Source organism: Canis lupus, chromosome 35, assembly GCF_003254725.2.
Source record: "Canis lupus dingo isolate Sandy chromosome 35, ASM325472v2, whole genome shotgun sequence".
Lineage (NCBI taxonomy): Eukaryota > Metazoa > Chordata > Mammalia > Carnivora > Canidae > Canis > Canis lupus.
In genome coordinates this window covers 11,644,276-11,663,945 of record NC_064277.1, presented here as the reverse complement: position 1 = coordinate 11,663,945, position 19,670 = coordinate 11,644,276, and the positions used below count along the sequence as shown (strand labels likewise).

Here is a 19,670-nt window from a genome sequence, read left to right as displayed (position 1 = left end):
TCCTCAAATATACGTTAGGAGGGAAGTGGAAATTCTTAAAGTGTTACACCTTAGCACTTCCTTGTCTTTGTGCCTCTGTTTACTGGGTTTCCCCGACAGGAACAGCCTTGCCCTCTCTGCTGAGTGAGGTCACTGCCTCAGATACACCTCTCCCATGAAGTGCCATGCCCCAGCTTCCAGTCCACCACCCCCAATCCCTGCACCCAGCCAGTCTGCAGGGCCCACTGACCTACGTGGCTTTAGTAAATTGTCTTGTGCTAATCTACTGTGATCTGCTCTTCGATGCCCGAGAGTTCATCACTGCCTTAGTGAAGCAACTTTTGAAGCTCTCAATGATGGGCCAGAATTGAATTTATTTCAAATTCTCCTGGAAAACTTTTAAAATATCTTAATTTTGCAAAATAAGCAAGGTTTCCTATTTAAAGTTTTATCTCTACAGGAAGCCTGGGTGGCTCAGTGGTTGGGAGTCTGCCTTTGGCTCAGGTCATGATCCTGGGGTCCTGAGATCGAATTCTGCATTGGGCTCCCAGTGGGGGAGCCTGCTTCGCCCTCTGCCTATGTCTCTGCCTCTCTCTCTGTGTCTCTCATGAATAAATAAAATCTTTTTTTTTTTTAAATCTTTTTTTTAAAAAAGCAAATTAATTAAAAAAATAAAGTTTTAGCTCTGCATACTAAATTTAGACTCAGATTCAGGGGCCCTCAGGATCTGATTTTAATTCTTCGATCCCACCCTCTACCTTGCCCCTTCCCCCCCTGAACGGAACTTATGGAGCTTGGATTCCCCAAGTCACTTCATAAGCTCCTACCCCAGCTTCCACCCTGTCTTCTCAGCTTCCTGGGTAATTTCTTAGCCCTAAGAGCCCACTTCAGACGGTACCTTTGTTTCTCTTTCCTTCCCACACTGCCCCTCACCAAATTGTCCCCCACAATCAGGACATAGTATGACGCCCCACCTCTGTGGAAGCTCCATACCTCTGCTCTTCCCAAATCACACTGCACAGGTGCATGTTTACCCATCTCCCCTCCTCAATTCCATGCTCTTCCAGGGCCCATGTTTGAGTATCATTTTATTCCTATCTCCTAAAACAGTAGAACATAAACAGTTCAACAACTATCTGTTGGACTGTACATTTGGTACAGGAAGGAAAATAGTCTGTGGCCCAACATCTGCATTTCTCTGGATAGCCATGTGATCTAGAATATTATAAAGAACAAGCACACCTTGCTTTATTGTGCTCTGCTTTATTGCATTCTGCTGTCCTTTACAAATGGGAGGAAGTTTGCGACAACCCCGGGCTTATCAGGTCCAATAGCGTTTACTCATTTTGTGCCTCTGTGTCACATTTTGATCATTCTTGCAATGTTTCAAGCTTTTTCATTATTATTATATTTGTTATGATGATCTGTGATCAGTGATTACAACTCGCTAAAAGCCCAGATGATGACCAGTATTTATTTGCAGAAAGTATTTTTTAATTAAAGTATGTACATTTTTAAAAACAATGCTATTGCACACTTCATAGACCATAGCAGAGTGTAAACAAAACTTTTATATTAACTGGGAAACCAAAAAAATTCATTTGACTTGATTCATTGCAATATTCACTTTACTGCAGCATTCGGGGAAGAGGACTGGACATAAAACTCCAAGGTATGTCTGTATATATTTTAAATATGAAAAATATTTACTACTTGTGATCTAATAAATAATGCTTTAAGATCAATCATGTATTCATTTCAACAAATATCCAAGCTCCTAGTAGCTTCCAGGACCTGTGCTAGGCTAGGGCACCACAACCCCTCTTCGTGCACACTAGAACAGGGCACCCTCTTTAGACAGATGAATTATAAAAGCGGGCCCAGGACTCCAAAGGCCCACCTCAGCTGGCACCCAGGAATGGGAAGGCTTTACCTATAATAGTAAATGAGAGAAAGTACCGACTTTTGGGAGCTCAAGTTCTAGTGAGAATGATGGGCAAATACACGGTCAATTCTCAACATTTTCTATGACTCTGAAAAATCAGTCTTAGACACACAAGACTTAATGTTCTCCAACTAGATCCTCACCTCATTGAACACTGGTGCTATAATCATCAATTTGAACTGGATCCGAGGCAGCCACCTATGCCAGCACCAGCAGAGAGAGTTCCAGTACTCTTTTAGGCAGGAAACAAACACTGTTCCAGATTCAAGTAGGCCACAAAATTGACCATGTTTTCAATTATTGCCCCACAGTGATTACCCAAACTGATTTCACAAAGAAACATCTTCCAATTAATCTGTTTGATCTTCAGGTTATTTAATTTTTTTTTTTTTTTTTTACCTTGCACGTGCCTGACTATTTTTTTCTGTAATACTAAATATGTCGTGGGCAGCCCCGGCGGCTCAGCGGTTTAGCGCAGCCTTCGGCCCAGGATGCGATCCTGGAGACCCGGGATCGAGTCCCACGTCAGGCTTCCTGCATGGAGCCTGCTTCTCCCTCTGCCTGTGTCTCTGCCTCTCTCTCTCTCTCTGTCTAATAAATAAATAAAATCTTTAAAAAAAATACTAAATATGTCGTAAGATACTTCAGTCAGTTTGGAATCATTTGCTCTCGCTGTTCCTTGCCTAGCACTGCTAAAACTGAATATAAAAGATAACTGTTCTTCCCGGTTGATATATATACCACATCAGAACAACATACATCTATTTTTTAAAACAATTAGCTAAAATAAGCTCACTTTCCTAAAATTAAAACCTCTTCACAGTGAAGGTGCAATACACATTTTTCACCTTTGCATGAAATGTACATAGCACATGTAATTTTGACTGGTTGCTTCCTCATGGAAAATGGGTCATTTTCCTCTGAGTTCTGCAAATAATGGTCTGAGTTAATGTCAACTACAACTCTCTTCGCCTCTTGATAATCTAACATATAGAGTAGTACAAAAATAAATCTCAATGGTGGTATGGGGGAGGGATAAAAAATTCATGTTGGCAAAGAATATCCAACTATTCGTTTCAGATTCCTCCAATGCAAACGCCATCCCTGTTAAGAGAAAGTAAATCCCTCACTTTCACATCCACGCTACTGGTTGGAAGGGCATTGTAATTTTGTCAAATTCTGATTAATTCATTCAACAAATATTGATGAAGCATTTCCCGAGAGATGGAAATTGTGCAGGAAAACTGAGCACGAACAAGAGAAACAGCGTTCCTGGTGCTCACCATGGAGCAGCGTCCAATGTCTAGCAGGCTGCCATTCCTGTCACCCAAGAAATACTTTATTATAAGGTTTATCGTAAACCTGACTTCTATTTTAACACAGAGCCTTACCTCTTAGATTTCTGGGATGAATCTGTTTAGTTCGAGGCATTTTCTTTGATTCAGGGGCCCCTTTTGCTTCTTAGAAACTGTAGGAAGAGCAGGTCACAAAAAGGTAGCTCCATAAACTCAACATCCATCAATTAATCCATGTGCTGAAGGAGAAAAAACAAATCACATTTTACTACCTTCAAAGGAAAAAGACATTTCAAAAGTTATGGCTTAGTTCAGTCCTAACCTAAATTCAACAAAAGATAACCAAGCTAGAGACACCTGCAAAACATTACTAACTTTGAATTAACCATAGGCATCTCATTTTGCTACTACCTGGGCTTTCTTATTAAGAACACAGAAAAAGAAAATCACTGTACCTTTATCAAAGAAGAGTGAAAAAGATTCACCCCACTGTGTTTTAAAGTCATCACAGGGTACAGATTAAAGTTACAGCGTCAGGCCATAAAAGGATTATGCCGTATGTAATACGTCTGCTCCTTCATAAGCTCTTTGGGAACAAGGACCAGGTCTCATTCATCTTGTTTTACTGAATTAATTCAGTTAATATATGTGGTTGCTATCGGAGCTGCTCCCCAACTATTCCAGTATGTTCTCTCAGGCCTGTGCCAGGACTATGCTTTATGCCTCCCTGTGTTAAACTACAATGTGTGACCAGTTCTGGCTAATGACCTGTGAGTGGAGAAGACATGCACCGTTTCTAGGCGGTACCAGGCTGTTTAGTTATCAAAGCAAAATCCTCCAGCGCTCTGTTCCCTCTGCCATGGGACAGGCACCATTCCAGACAGTGAATGTTGCAACACAGAGCTGAGCTCTTGCTCATCTAACATGATCAGTCTACATAAACAAGAAAGAGGCCTTCGTTGTTTGGAAGTGGCCGAGGTTTGGGAGTTATTTGTTACTGCAGCATAACCTGGTCTGTCCTGACTTCTACGTTCTAAAAACAGTGATGGCACATGCAACATGTCAACACGGTAATAACCCCACACCCAATCATCCCTCTTCCCAAATCAGCCACCTCTGCCTCCTATTCTACGAGACCCTCAAGGATCCTAGAGCGAAAACTTTAGTTTTAGCTTCCTGGAATAAACCTGACGATGTTAAGCATGAAATTATGTTTAATCACTAAGCAAAGACACAAGAATGGGGCAGGAAATGCTTTGATTTAGAACACTCTATATCCAGTACTGTAGAAGAAACGAGAGAGTACCTACTGAGCAGGGTGCCTGTGTGCTTTCTACACATTACCTAATCCAATCTTAACAATAACTGGCAAGGTAGCTATGACTTACCTACTTTACAGATAAGAAGAGGAGATGGGGAGAGGTTGCCTAACCTGCCCATGGTCAGCAACTAAAAAAATATGGCACCACGTGACTCGGCTACTCTCAGTGCTTATTTCCTCAGCAGAGATAATAGGTATTCTGTGGTTTTATTCAAAAGGCTGGAGAGCACAAATCATGACTATATATCTCGGAGTCAAACCGGACTGAGTTCAAAGCCAGGCTTTTCCCCTTACTGTGTGGCCTTGTTCAAGGCACTTAACCTCTCTTAAGATCAGATGTCCCAACTATAAAACTAGGAAACGGTATCCACCTCACAAGGTTGTTGTGAGGTCCAGCCTAAACAATGTAGATGCTTTGCCTGTTGCCTGGCACACAAAAAATATTCAAATATTAATTCTCCCAACAAAGCCTAAATGGGAAAGACTAGATCTAATATCCCAGTGTAAAGTTTTCGAAATCTATGATCTCATCATAGCAGAGGAGAAACAGAAGCCAAGAAGGCTACAAGTAACTTCAGTATCTCACCCCTGATAAGGGCTACGTGGGGGCACCGCACAAAATTATTTGCAATTTTTATTTTAACTGCAGAGAGAAGAATAAGAAACACGATGGCCAACCACCATCTACTTCATCTGGCACCGTGCTAAATGATCCATAAAGGATTTGGTTCCTCAACTCCCTGCTTTGGTTAAAGACATCCACCATCCGATTCACGAAGCTTGATTCCATCGACGTTCAGAGACGTTGGGGCCCAGCAAATTGTACGCAGCCTTAACCGCATTCCTTGTTAAACTTTAAAGCTTTTAAATGCTCGTGATATTCGGAAGTTTTTAAAGCGTGAACTCCGAATGCGATCCAATCACGTGACCCCGTATGGGGAGCATAAATACAAAACCTGCAAATCCCCAATCAGTAACAGCTCTCTGCTAGCCGGTTCCCTGCCTCCCCGCTGTCCCTAGCTGTCCATCCCAGGTCTAAATCCTGGTGGGGGGGGGGGGGGGGGAGCGAGCAGATGCAAAGACAGCGGCACTAGAGCGACTAGGACGAGTCATAAAGCGTTCCTTTGCAGGGAAGGAATAAATACCACATGGAGCAAAAACATGACACGATCAAAAAGCGTAAAGACAGTTGCAAGGAGAAAAAACATGAATGAATGTGGAGGGCGGAGCCTGGGAAAACCCCTCTGCAACGCTGCACTGAACAAAGCGCTTCGCATGCCAGGAGGAGGGGGGAATGGAAGTGCCAGCTCAGGAAGGAGCCCGGAGTGGATGCGGAGAGGAGGAGGAGGAGGAGGAGGAGGAGGAGGAGGAGGAGGAGGAGGAGGAGGAGGCCGGTATGAGGCGAGCGCGGCAGCCCTGAGACTCCTCCTCGCCGCCGGCTCCAGCTCCGGCTCCGCCACCGCCCCCTCCCCTCCCTCCCTCCCTCCCCTCCCCTCCCCTCCCCTCCCCAGCAGCAACTCCTTCCCCAGCCCGACCCCAGGGCGAGCCGGAGCCGACCCGCGCCCAGACCCTCCGCCCGCTTCCCAACTGCTGCAGGCGCGTACTCCCAACCCGGAAAGAAACTACCCAGGTGGCTGGGAGTAAACAGGCACTTGGAGCAAAGAACGAAAGGGAAAGAAAGCCACAAAGCCGGGAGGTTGGGAAGCCGAGGCCTGGTCTCCCTCACCCCCCCCCACCCTCTTGCAAAAATGCGTCTGCGGCTGGAACGCGGGTGGGGAGGCTGGGTCCCTCCGTACCTGCTCGCCTCGCAGGACCGCAGCTCGGGCCGCTCGCGCGCGGCGAGGGCGCCCAGAAGTGCCAAGTGTCTCCCGCACGCAGCCATCCCCTCCGCAAGGTCGGCGGCTGCACACACACACACACACACACACACGCGCGCACACACGCGCGCCCGCACGCCCCCCGCCCGCGCAGGGGGACGCGGTCCTGCCCCCTCCCCCCGCGCCCTCCCAGCTGCAGCGCCCCCGCCGCCCAGCCCGCGCCGAACCTGCTGCCAGGACGCCCGGCGGAGCCGCTGCCGCTGCAGCCGGCCCGGGAGCTGCGCTGCTGATGGCGGCGGCCGCAGCTCGGAATCTCCGCGACCCCCGTGCGGCGGCGGCGGCGGCGGCAGCGGCGGCGCCCGGGATCCCTCCTTCACTTGACAACCCCAAACACAAACATCGCCCCCTCCCGCGGCTGCTCCCGGCCCCCGGCTCCGGCCCCCTCCCCGCCGCCGCCGCCGCCGCCGCCGCCGCCCCAGCAGCAGCCACCCCGGAGGCCGGCGACTGGCGCTCACACCACCCAGCGCTGAAATATTAAACAGGGGAGCCGGCCGGGGGGCGGGCGGGCGGGGAGCGCGGGGCGCGCGGGCGGGGGCCGCAGGCGCCGGGCGGGGGAGGCGGCCGCGCTCGCCGGCGCCCGGGGCCGCGGCATGACCGCCGCCGGGGAGGGGGCGGCGCGGCGGGGGAGCGGCCCCCGGGGCGCGGAGGGCGGGCGCGGGCTTTACCTCTCCCCGGGGCAGAGTAGGGCACGTTTAGCGTCTTTAGGGGCGACGCGAGGAGCGCGGGCCGGGCGGCGCGGGGGAGGGAGGGCGAAGGTCCGAGGCTTTCCCGCGGGTGGGCGGGGCGGCAGGGGATCCCCGGGGGCGGGAGGCGGGGAGGCCGCGAGCCGGGCGCGGGCGGGGGAGGGGGCGTCCCCGGCGGGGGAGGGGCCCGGGCGGACGGGCGCGGCCGGCCGCCCTGCGCGGGGCGGGGGCGGGGGCGGGGACGCGGACGGGTGGGTGCCCCGGCCGGGGCCCGCGTGGAGCCCGGAGCGCTGGGTCTCCCCGGCGGGGCGGGGCGGGGCGGGGCGGGCCCCGGACCGCGCCTCCCCCCTCGCCCCCCGCCTGCGGCTCCGCCCCGCCCGGCCGCCGCAGGGACGCGGTGGGGGGGCGGGAGGCGGCGGCGGCGCGGCCCGAGGGGGAGGGGCGGGGTTAGGGACGCGAGGGGCGGGCCCCGGGGTCGCGCCGGCTCGGGGACTGGCGCCCGGCGGGGGCGGAGGGGCGGGCCCGGCCGGTCACGCGGCCCGGGGAAGGCCTGGCCGGGTCGCGCAGTTGGGGGCGGTTGGTCCGGGAAGAGGGGCGGGGACGGGCGGGGCGGTAGTTTCTCTTTACCGTCTCTTTACTTTCTAAAGCAGGATGTGGGCCGGGCCGGTGACGTCATGGGGTCTCCCAGGCCCGCCCCCCGCCCGGGCCGTATGGGGGAGGGGAAGGAGAAGGGAGGGCTGCGCGGGGGGGGGGGGGGAGGGGGACCCCAAGGGGGTTTCCTCAGCAACGCGTAGAGGGAAGGGGAAAGTCATTGTGAAACTTGAAACTCATTAACTTTGAAAAACAACTTAAAAAAAAAAAACGGGGAGGGAGGGGGCGGGGTGTCGGTTTGGAGGGTGGAAGGGGGACATATTATTAACCCTGAACTGAAACCACTTCTTGGTGGCGGATGTTCTATTAAAAGATTGAGGGAAGCCAAGGTTATTCCAGAGGCCGCTCCGGAGCCCGCCGGTGGTTCCCAGAGCCGGGGCTGCCGGCGCGGTTAACCCCTGCCTGCCCGCCTGACAGCCCGGGGCACGGGGGGCACGGCGGGCGGGGGTCCCGGGGCCGCGAGCGGGGCGCGAGGAGGAGGGGAAGGGGGCAGGCGGGGTACTGGCCCTAAACCAGAGGCTGACCCTGGCTGCTAGAAAGCAGTTAGAGGAAGCTGGGAGTGTGTGTAATCTATGGAAAGAAGGCGGGAGGGGCTGGGCCAGGGCACTGATAACCAAGGAGGTGTTTCGGGGTTAGACCTACTGTGCGGTGTTGGAACCCGGGGCGGGAGGGGGCTCCCGTCCGCCGGGAGAAGCAGGCGAGAGTCCCTGCTTTGAGGAGCCACGTTGAACTTCGGGGGGAATGAGGCGAAGCAGAAATTTGGATGCAGGAAAAATGTCTCAGATTAAACCAAACTGCTTTCCCCTTTTAAGGAATAAATATGCTAAACGACCGTACACCCACTACGCGGGCCATCTGTGCAGACTTGAATTGTTTTGTTCCCTGGGGCTTCCAGAAAGACGTCGAGGCTTTTCCTGCTAGGGTTGACCCCGAAAAGTCCCCTGAGGAAGTCCTACCTCTAGCTCATCTGAACTAAGAAAAAGCTTTAATGCACCAGAATAGGAATGATTAAAAATGGAATACTCAATAAAGGCGAGCTTGTAACCAAAAGTAATGTCACCTAAGTTGGGGGGGGGGGGGAGGATTACCTATTAAAAACTAAATTTGGTCATGAGAGCAAAGATCACCCAACAACTGCCTACATTTGAAATGACGTTGTTTAGCATACTATACTCCCAACCTGGCAATGAAATAATGCAATCTTTAAATTTTCAGTGTGATGTAATCGTCTGTCTTTTATAAAAATAAAGGCTATTTAATGGATGGCAATCACAAAAAAAAGTATGTGCTATAACTTCCCAACTGGGCATTTGAATAAAAGATAAACCTTCATTTAAATGTTAAAGTACATCTAAACTGTCAGAGGATAAAGATTAAGGTAGCTTGATAATGATTAATTCTCCTTGGTGTCACTTGCTAAATCAAAATCCTAACTGAATGAGTATATTTTTAACCACATACTTGGTGAACATAATACACACTGTGAACACAGTGTTTGTATGGGATTTTTGCCATTGTTGTGAGCTTCCCAACAGATTAAGCATGCAATTTAGAATTATAATAGATAATTTTGCTATTTTAGCTCGTTAAAAGAGTCCCCCTCCCGCCTTAAAGAGACGACTCACAACTTTTGAGCTTTTGAGCGGCAAATCAATATTAAACTTTCCTTCGCAATACAGGCGATCCGGGACACCTTCCTATTTCCCAGTTTCGAATTTTCTAAATGCAATGCCTTTTTCCTAATTCCGCCTGCAGTTCTAACTTCCTAGTCATCAGAACGCAGGGAAATCCAGCTAACCGGTAAAGTAGCTCGCTTCGACTTGTCTTGTGGGCAAATTAAATACAGTTTCGCAAATGGTGTCGGAATGTAAGGGGGGAAAGAAAAAAATTTTTTTTTTCTTTTTTTAACCAGAAGGTAAATGTAAATGGTGAACAGCAGTTTGAACTGTCAAAAAAGCTGGGACAATGGAGGAGGTGACCCTACTCTTGGGGCGGAGTGAAAAAAAAAAAAAGAAGAAGAAGGGGGTTCCCAGGGCCCTATTTTTCTCTGGCTGCAACCTGCAACCCTGCTGGCCGCGTGAACGCTGTTCAGCCCCCGCCCCCCAACCCGGATTGCGGTTCAAGCGAGGGCATGCCACGGCCAGGCTCTGCACACATTTTCCTTGCTGAGCACTTCTGGCAGGACGCGAGTGCACCGCGGGGCCCCCCGCCCCCGCCCCCGCCCCCGCCCCCGCCCGCGCGGCCGCCAGCCCGGGTTCCCACGCGGCCGCCCGGCCCGGCTCGGGCTCCCCCCTGGCGCGGCCCCGCCGCCCGCCGCCCTCCGCCCTGCGCCCCGCGCCCTCCGCCCTGCGCCCCGAGCGCGGCCCGGCAGCAGCGCCGCCGCCACGCGGAGATCCCGGAGGTTCCTCCCCGCCGGCCGCCGGGTCACGCCGCCGCCCGTCCCTCCCCTCCCCTCCCCTCCCCTCCCCTCCCCTCCCCTCCCCTCCGCCCTCCGCGCGCGCCGGGCTTTCCCGTCCACCGGCCGAATCCCCTCCTCCTCCTCCCCCTCCCCCCCTCCTCCTCCCCCTCCCCCTCCCCCTCCCCCTCCTCTGCGGGGCGACCCGGCGACGAAACCCTCCCCGCCCGCTCCGCCAACTCTGCCCGCAGACGCCAGACAAAAGAAACCGACAGAAAACTTACCCGAACTGCAACGCCAAAGTCCGCTCCCAAGCTGCCTGGGTTTTTAACTTTTAATTTTAAAAACAACAAAAGCAGAAACCCAAAGCCTCCTAGGTTGGAAGTGGGCGTGAGAGGAAATGCTAGGGGGAGGCGCTTGGTTGCCTCGGCTGCTCGGCCCCCCCCCCCTTTTCGGGCCCCTGCCTGGGGCTTTGATGTTATCTGGTGCACCGCCTACGTTGGTTTATACCGTGGGCTCTGGGCCGAGAATGATACACAGATATTTGGCACTTTCTGTGCCGGTTTGAAGAGAGGGAAGCAGGTGGTCACGGTAAAGGATTTCCACTTCTTCCCCTCCCCGCAGGGAGAAAGGAGCCTTTTGCCCGGGCTATCCCTTTGTTACCTGGACCGAAATGAACAATCCACTTCGCTGATGATCCCCAAGAGCTTGGACCCTGTGCTGTCCTGTCTGTTACACACACACACACACACACACGCACACACACAAAAGGCCTTCTAAGTCAGATTCATTTCCCCTCCCCTCTTAGCACAAACTTCGAACAAGGTGGTATTGTATGTTTTCTGAGGCTTTGTTTGCTTTTTAGCTCTGTTTTGAAAGTAAATATTATTTCCCTTCCGAGATGGACCTGAAGCCTTGAAGGGGCAAGGGTATACCTCCGAAGCAAAAGAATCTCCATAATGACGTGCCTTGCATGCCCATTCTTCTAGATCAGAATATGTCAGCGCCACCCCCCCCCCCCCATTATGGAGAGCCTTTAACTGTTGATTTTATCCTAGTTAACTGGACACTAGCAGAAACTAGCTGTATTCTCACATTCGAGACCATCACAAGCAAAGCCTTAACAAAGGATGGTTGTTGGGGATTTGGGGTTTTGGTTTTTTTGTTTTTTTTTTGTTTTTTTACAGATTAGTAATCAAGGTTTGCACTGTCTGCCATGCAGCCCTAACTGTTCATCCACATTATGCCAACACCAACCTGTGTTCAGGCCTTGCCCTCTGGGAGTTTACAAATTAATGGAGACAGGATAAACACATAGAAAAAATACCTGGAGGGGAAAAAGATACAAGAAGGAGCTTATAAACAGAGCCAATTAAAGTTATACAGAGTTATTTACATGATTGCTGAGAGCTTTCTGGATTGGGTGGAGGGCAGTATTATCAGAGAAAGTTTCATCCTGAGGGTGAGTTCTGAGTAGGGTTCTGAAGGAGAGAAAGTTCATGATTTGGCAATGGTATGAGAACAGCATTCCAGGCAAGGGGAATAGCTTGAAGGTGAGAGCAAGTGAACCGTGTGTGATGGTGTTGCTGGCTGGAGCGGAAAGTCAAAGCAAATGTGAAACAAGTAGGGTGGCCCTATAAATGTAGCAACCAAACCAGGACACTTTTGAGAGGGAACAGGGAGCTATTAATAACTATGCAGATGAGGAAATATATACCTGGACTGTCCTAGTAATGAGCTACGAAGACAGAATGGGGAGACAACAGCCAGCCAGGGAAAAGCCTTCTCGGCCATCATTAGGAAAGAATTTGGTCGTGATACTGCAGTTGGTAGTTATTTGGAGACATCTGGACCGAGAATGATCTTTTTAAGAAAAATTATTGTCATTGATGGATTTAGGATCTGTCACTGTAGTGCTTTTCCCAGCAGAAGTGTAAAGTAGTATTTGTATGGACAGAAATCACTATAGTAGACTTGTATGAGCAGCAATGGGAATAATAGTACTTGTATCAGCAGCGATAGTAATAGGACCAATAGTGGTTGTGGTAGTAATTGACAGTTAATTGAGAATTTATGACTTGTCAGCCTTTCCTGTGTAAACTCATTTAATCCCCACTATAAACCCATACTTCAGATGAAGAAAGAGAGGCTTAGAAATGCCAAATAATCTACCTGCAACCACAGAGCTAGTACGTGTAGATCCATGCCTACAGCCCAGAGAATATTGAGATGCTTAAGCTTAAAGGTTATATTTTATGAAAAACATTGCAATAGCTCTATCATGTTCTGCGTCTGTGGAGAAAGAAGGAAAACAAATGGAAAAAAAAAAAGGCCTCATTTTCAAGTTTTGAGAAGCTGATAGATTGTGTGATGAAAATGGGGAAGTCCGGATGGTATGATGTTTAAAGGGGAGAAGAGAAAATGATTAATTTTAACCAAGTCTACTTTTAAGAAGGATGATTTAATTCACATTTATGCCAATATCGATACTATTACCCTTACAGGACACGCTAGTACAAGAAACCTGGTCTCTAACTTCATTTAAATGCACTGAGTTCAATGCCAACTAATAGAAGAGTTAATGAGTATTTTTTTGGTGTACTCTCTGGTGAAAGAAGACCAGAAGTGACTTAATGGAAGTGAGATTTGCGGTTCCTCAAACAATTCTTCATAAACAATTTCCACAACTGGAATACTGGGGAGCTCTAGAAAGAGGCACTGGCATTCAACCTTCTCTGTGATCGAAATGGTCCAACTTTATCCTTGATCTAACCACGTGGAGGCAAGCAGGTGTGATAATCTAAGACATTGTATTTGTTGGCCGGGGCTGCTACGCAGAGTACCATCGATCGGGCCACTCAAACATTAGAAGTTTATTTCCTCACATATGTGGAAGCTGAAAGTTCAAGATCAAGGGTCACCAGATTTGGTTTCTGGCGAGAGCTCTCTTCCTGGTTTGTCGCTGGCCAGCTGCCTCTGCCCTGTGTCCTCACGGGACATTTCTTCTGAAAGCCAGTGAGCACTCTGGGATCTCAGAAGGACCCTAATCCTATGGGATCAGGGCCCCACACTTATGATTTCATTTAACTTAATTACCTCCCAGAGACCCTATTTCCATATACAGTCCCACTGAGCATAGGGCTTTAACATGAATCTGGGTGTGTGCGAGGAGGCACAATTCAGTCCACGGCAGACACCAGGACTACCGTTACCTGGAAATGCAGCGTGTGTTAACACAAACCTAGGAGACTGTCTTGTCAGGTGCTTGAGGATGAAACAAGTCACGTGGGCTTTGGGTTCAGACCTGCATGCCACTCAGAGAGGACACTGGTGACTGTGGGAAAGGTTGCTCTCATCTCTTTAAGTTCTAGTACCTTCCTTGCAGGGGTAAAGACAGGATTGAGTGAAATACTGGTCATAAAGCCTGGAACTGATGAAGTTCTCAATGAATGTTAGCTACTATTGTAACTCTCACTACTATTTTCCCTGCAGCTGCCAGGGAAGATGGGAAATTGGAAAAGCTCTGAATTTGGGGCTCCTGGGTGGCTCAGTTTTAGGTTAAGCATCTGCCTTTGGGCTCAGGTCTTGATCTTAGTGTCCTAGGATCAAGCCCCGCATTGGGCTCCCTGTCCAGCAGGGAGTCAGCTTCTCCTTCTCTCTGCTCATGCTCTCTCTCTCCCTGTCTCTCTCAAATAAATAAATAAATAAATAATAAATAAATAAATAAATAAAATCTTTGAAAATTAAAACAAAAAGGAAAAGCTCTGAATTAGACTGCAGCCTCCTGTATCCAAGGGGAGACCTGACTGGGGCGTGCTTGATTGGACCATAGCCTCAGAGGACCAGAGGCCTTCATGCTAGTCTCCTCTTTCCAGGAAGAATGACTCCTACATAACTTAAAATACTGTCATGTGCTCTACTTTTTAACATTTCTGGTAAAACAGTTTCAAACCTCCTGTTGAAAGCTGTTTGGATATACACATTTACTGCATTGTAAATAAAGCCGCATTATTGATTGCCAAAGGGTTTAAGGGTCTCATCTTCCCCACTGTGTTCACAAGCTGAACTTATGTCAATTAAGCATTCTCTATCTTTGCCTATCTAAAGTGTGGATACCCCTGCCCCTACCCCATACCCTCCATCTTATCACTCCGTTCATTTCCTTTATAACATCCAGCATTCCAGAATTATCTTGCTGATTTCCTTGTCTTTTATCTCTCAATCCTCAAATAGAATATGAGGGCCATGAGTAAAGAGGGCTTGATATGTGCTCCACTGAACCCGACCACCTAGAATAGTGTCGCAACAGATGTTTGTTGAAAAAATGAATGAGGAAACCATAACTCCTTTCCACTCGAGTGCAATCCCTCCAGTTACTTTCAGATTCTACTCTATTGGTGGCAGGCCCTGCTCTCAAGATGGCCCCTTTGTCATAGTCTGAGTCCAACTCATCTCTCAGTTTGCCTATCCAGGTTTTCATGCCAACTTTACTGTTTTCTTACTTTTGCATTTTCATTCAAACAACATGGAAGGCTTGTATTTCTGGACTCAATGTCAGAAAATACAGTTAGAAGGGATTGACTTATTTTGTAGACTGGGGAATGGAAATATGAAGTGGCCATGTGGATTTACAACATTGTCAAGCTGGCTCCTGGCAGAGTCTGACTGGAGACCCCCCACTCCATCCTTCCTTCATTCGCACCCTACTCTTTCTCCTTTTATGTCATTCCCTGGCTCTCACTCACCAGCCACTCCACTAGTTTTGCTTATTTTTAATCTTCATCCTCAGATTTAAAAAAAAAATGTTTCTCTTTGGTACAGCTTTGATTGAGGTTTCATGGCTGAAGCATTTTATGTTGAAAAGAAGGAAAGGGGGCGTCTGGGTAGCTCAGCAGTTGAGCACCTGCCTTCAGCTGAGGTCATGATCCTGGGGTCCTGGAATCGAGTCCCACATCAAGATCACCGTGGGGAGCCTGCCTCTCCCTTTGCCTACGTCTCTGCCTCTCTCTCTGTGTCTCTCATGAGTAAATAAATAAAATCTTAGAAAGAGAAAGAAAGAAAGAAAGAAAGAAAGAAAGAAAGAAAGAAAGAAAGAAAGAAAGAAAGAAGGGGTCCTAGGTGGCTCAGTCTGTTGAGTGTCTGCCTTTGGCTCAGGTCATGATCTCAGGGTCCTGGGATCAAGCCACACATTGGGGTCCCTGCTCAGCAGGAAGTCTGCTTCTCCCTCTTCTGCTGCCTGCCTGCCACTCTGCCTGCTGTGCTCTCTCGCTCTCGCTCTCTGTCAAATAAATAGAGAAATAAAATATTAAGAAAGAAAGAAAGAAAGAAAGAAAGAAAGAAAGAAAGAAAGAAAAGAAAAGAAAAGAAGAAAAAGAAAGAAAGGTAGCTATGTGTGTCTCTAAAATTAAGAAAAAATATGGCAGAGCAAGGGTTAAAAAAAAGTGATCTATAGGAAAAGCTATTCCCCGAGTGCTCCTGGCTAATTCAATCCACGTGCCATACCTTTTCTTTCTAAGTTGCTATAACTGTGGAATTAAAGAGGGTTAAAAATCAGGCATATTCTTAGTGAGAAATGGGGGCTGGGAAACCCCCACTGCCCTGGAAAGAATTAACCAGTTCCAGAATCTACTACTAATAACAGCATGTATTAAACGCTCACAAAGGCAACCTGGTGATCAGAAGTCTGGACTTCATCCCAGCTCTGCCAGAAACATGCTCTTGGGCAACTTATTTGAATTTCCTGTGCCTCAGTTTACTCATCTGGAAAGGAGATGTAATTCACGTCTTCATAGAATTATTATGAAGATGATGAGTTGGTATTTCTCCTTTTTTTTTTTTTTAAGATTTACTTATTTATTTTAGAGGAAAAGAAAGGGCAGAGGGAGAGAATATTCAGATTCCCCACTGAGCATGGAGCCTGACCCAGAGGGGCTCTATCTCATGATACATGAGTTCATGACCTGAGCCAAAGGCAAGAGTGGGACGCTAAACGGACTGAGCCATCCAGGTGCCCCATAAGTTGGTATCTCTAAAGCACTCAGTGCCTGTCACCTAGTTATAACTGCGGCACACACATAAATGTTGACAAATTCCTTATTGCATTTCCTGCACTCTGCCAAGTCCAGGAAATAAGACCTGAAATAAGTCTCTGGAGATGGAGGAGACATGAAAAGTAAATGTAACTTGGTGCCTAGGATGGAATCCTGGGACATCAAGATGACATCAGTGAAAAAATTTGGTGGCATCCAAATAAGGTCTAGAGTTAATAGTAATGTCCTCTCGTTTTTGACAAACGCATCATGGTCATGTAAGGTGTTAACAATGGAGGGAAATGGGTGAGTGAGGGGGTATGGTAGTTCTTTGTACCATCTTTGTCTGTTTTCTGTAAATCTAAAATATTCCAAAGTGAATTTGTGTGATTAGAGCTCAAGTTTATTTCAGATAACAATAACTCGCTATACAAGTACTGTTGTTAACCACATGCCACTGACAAAGGAACTCAGGCTTCGAGAGGTTAAGTAACATGTCCAAAGTACAACAACGCATGGTGTCACAAGGACCCTGACTGTCTGCAGAAAAGACCACATCCTGAACCTCCAGACCACCCCAGCTGCCCCTGAGTCTTTCCCTTGCTCCCTCATCTGCAGCAGTGTAGGATTGGGGCAAGCAGGTGGGACCTACCTCAAAAATATGCCTTATATTTTCCTTAGTGTATTTTGTAATTCAAGCGTAAATATATCTATCATATTAATATATGTATATATTACATATATATAATCTCTAGCAGTTTTTCACTTTAATAGGGTTCATATCTATAGTTATGAAATTCCAGCATCAGCACGGGGTATACTAGTTGTGTAAACCAGGTTCCAGGACAGGATTCAACAGAGCATGAAAAAGCATTTCACGTTTCCCTTCTAAATCACTGGTTATACGCAGCCTTTCCTTTCTGTAAATAAACTGCCAACCCCACAACTCCGCCCCCAGCTTCACTAGTGCTCTCTTTCTCCAAACACAGCTTGACTCCCAATGTTTACCTCCTACATGAACATCTCTGCTACCCCAGACCTGACCAGGTCCCAAACTCACCAGTTTCTGGCTTTTTAAACATGTTGTTGGGCTCTAAGAAGTTCTCTCTAGATGCCTGTTCATTGAATGAAATTTTGCGACTAAATTGCTTCTGGTAAACAACCCTAAAACCCACCATCTCTTCCTTCCCTAAACTCAGGGCTGTACACTACACTGCTTCATTTAATTTTCTGTTTGCAAGAGCTCATGGTTTGATTTATGATTTTGAGTTTATCGAGATCTTGTTTTCGTGGTGGTCCCTATTATGCCAAAATATCTGCAGGTATTAATACAAAAGATCCCCAAGTATCTGGAGTCAAAGTTCAAATTGGGGCAAATTAGACGAAGAGCAATAGACAGAATGAAAGGTCTAGAGGCTGAGAAAAATGAAACAAAGATTAATAAATAGCAAAGATAAGTTAGTGAATGAAAGACCAGAGTAAGCCCCTAATAAAAGGACAATAACATATAATGGTAAACTTGAACATGTTTTAAGTACTCTGTAAATTTCAGCTATTTTAATTTCTCCAGGAGGAGGTAGAGCTTGATTTATAGTAGATAATTGGATATGTAACAAGGATTATAATAAGGCGTCTAAATAAGGCTGTATATGTGTGTGTGCGTGTGTGCGTGCGTGTGTGTATGCATAGTATCAGCTAACCAGATGGCTGTCTAACCTAAAGACAGCGTAGATATTATTTGTAAGATTTTTTTTTACTATTAATGGATTATGCACAGGAGGCTTGGTAATTATAAAAAATATTGATGCAAGCAGGAAATCTTGTCTTGGCACAGTCGTGGTATGTAGTGCTCAGAGCAGGAGTAACAGGACACACACATTTGTCTTCTGCTTGCTACTCATACAACTGTCGTTCCCAACTGTCGCGGATCCTTCTGGTTGCAGAATTCCAGCGCTCACATAGTAACAAGGGAGTCAAAACAGTCCCTCCCTCCTGAGCTCTAATCGCACAACAGTTTCATAATCATGTTCTCTCAGAAAGTTCCATGGTCCACCCCTCTGGAACAAAATAAAATGATTTCCAGAAAGGTAAATTAGGTATTTCTCTAACAGGAGCTCTTCTCTTATTTGTCTTCTTCTAAAAGCATAGTTTCTATCACCCTAAAGTTTGATTGGGGGAAGGAATGTGGTTAGCTTCTAAATATGCTGAAAATGTATTTTTTGACTGTCTAAATAGCCATTTTTTAAAGCATATTATCTGAGCAACTGATGATCTTGTATCCATTTTGATGCCACTTAAACAAATCCACATGATTTTTTTTTCCACTCAAATCTCTAATGACATGTCTTCTTAAAAAATTTATTTTCTTATTTAGAAATAAAAAGCATTGTCCCAAACCAATTATTATTCCAAAAAGTTTTCAAACATAAGTTGCTTTATGACAGTGGTCTATGATTCATATTCCCAAAAGGCCCAGCTGTTATTCTGCAATAAATCACAAGAAAATATTTTACTTGTGTCCATTCTCACAAATTCAAAGAAAGCCAGAATAAATTAGGGCAGTACTTAAATATTAGAGATATTAGCAAGTGATTTCATAGTATGGATTTCTTGCTGCTAAGATTTCCTTGAAACTTGCCTGATTTTTCTGGTCATCTAAAATATATGGTAGTGTTGAGATGTCATGATGGAATACTGACCAGTTGTGTGGCGGATAAGTGAAAGAAATCATTCTTCTGGGTTAAACTACAGATTCTAGGGGGTGGGGTGGGGGGAGAAACATTAATGTTTCTTATCATAGCTAAATTACAACTCAGATACATTGCCAATTAGCAAGCTAAGATTAATGTGCTAGAACACTAAGGGGCATGTCACAGTTTCCTTATCTGTAAAATGGGGTTATAATCAACTTATTTTCTAGGGATGCTTTACAGAAGAGCAATGAGTGTTTATTAAATAATTTGAATGTATCTACTTCTATACAACTATCAAACTAGCTCTCCCTCTCCTTCAGCTATGTGCAGTGTCTCCTTTATCTTACTCTCTTCATTACACCTCCTATCTTCATTACATTGTAACTGGATCCTTTTAAATAAACATTTATTTCCATACTTGTAACTATTTCCCATTCTGCAGCTAGAATTTCTTTCTCTTTTTTTGCTTCTGAAGTTGGAGTGAATGGCTTATTCTTAAACCCAGAACAATATTATTTTTACGTTCTATGAAGTCTCTGAGTTGGATACCTGTCCTCTTTCTTCCAGTTTGCATTGTCCTGACACCTGGCGCTTTGAATATAGCTTCTCCAACCAAAAACAGATTAGCTCTTTACAACCACCCGTAACCTGCAATTTTGACATTTCCAACCGCATTTTTTCTAGTTTCCTTGATTTTTTTTTTTTTTTTTAACCAACAAGCTCCTGTTTTCCCAACATCAACTCCTTGCTTTTTTTCTCCCACATCTAGAAGATTCGGAATTTCATTAGTAATACCTTAAGA

At 47.0% G+C, this 19,670-nt stretch overlaps 1 protein-coding gene and 1 long non-coding RNA gene across 9 annotated transcripts in view; one reads left to right on the top strand and one right to left on the bottom strand.

Moving 5' to 3' along the window:
- Positions 1-10,584, bottom strand: part of HIVEP1 (HIVEP zinc finger 1) — a 149,122-nt gene extending 138,538 nt beyond the window's left edge. Inside the window, exons 1-2 of one of the 5 annotated variants that reach the window (XM_025444347.3) lie at positions 10,431-10,584; positions 3,316-3,458 (exon numbers count right to left, since the gene is read on the bottom strand). In XM_025444347.3, coding sequence (XP_025300132.2) covers positions 3,316-3,355 — 40 coding nt within the window. In that variant the 5' untranslated portion in view covers positions 3,356-3,458; positions 10,431-10,584. Of the gene's footprint in view, positions 1-3,315; positions 3,459-6,336; positions 6,496-6,584; positions 6,713-7,082; positions 7,209-10,430 lie in introns of those variants that run through there. The other 4 variants (XM_035710453.2, XM_035710454.2, XM_035710455.2 and 1 more) reach the window with 4 other exon arrangements.
- A 7,583-nt stretch (positions 10,585-18,167) lies between these two features.
- The window catches only part of LOC112658298 (uncharacterized), a 79,548-nt gene continuing 78,045 nt past the window's right edge, over positions 18,168-19,670 (top strand). For all 4 annotated transcript variants that reach the window (XR_007408413.1, XR_003135636.2, XR_004812274.1 and 1 more), the window contains exon 1: positions 18,168-18,262. This is a non-coding gene — a long non-coding RNA (uncharacterized LOC112658298). The remainder of the gene's footprint in view (positions 18,263-19,670) is intronic.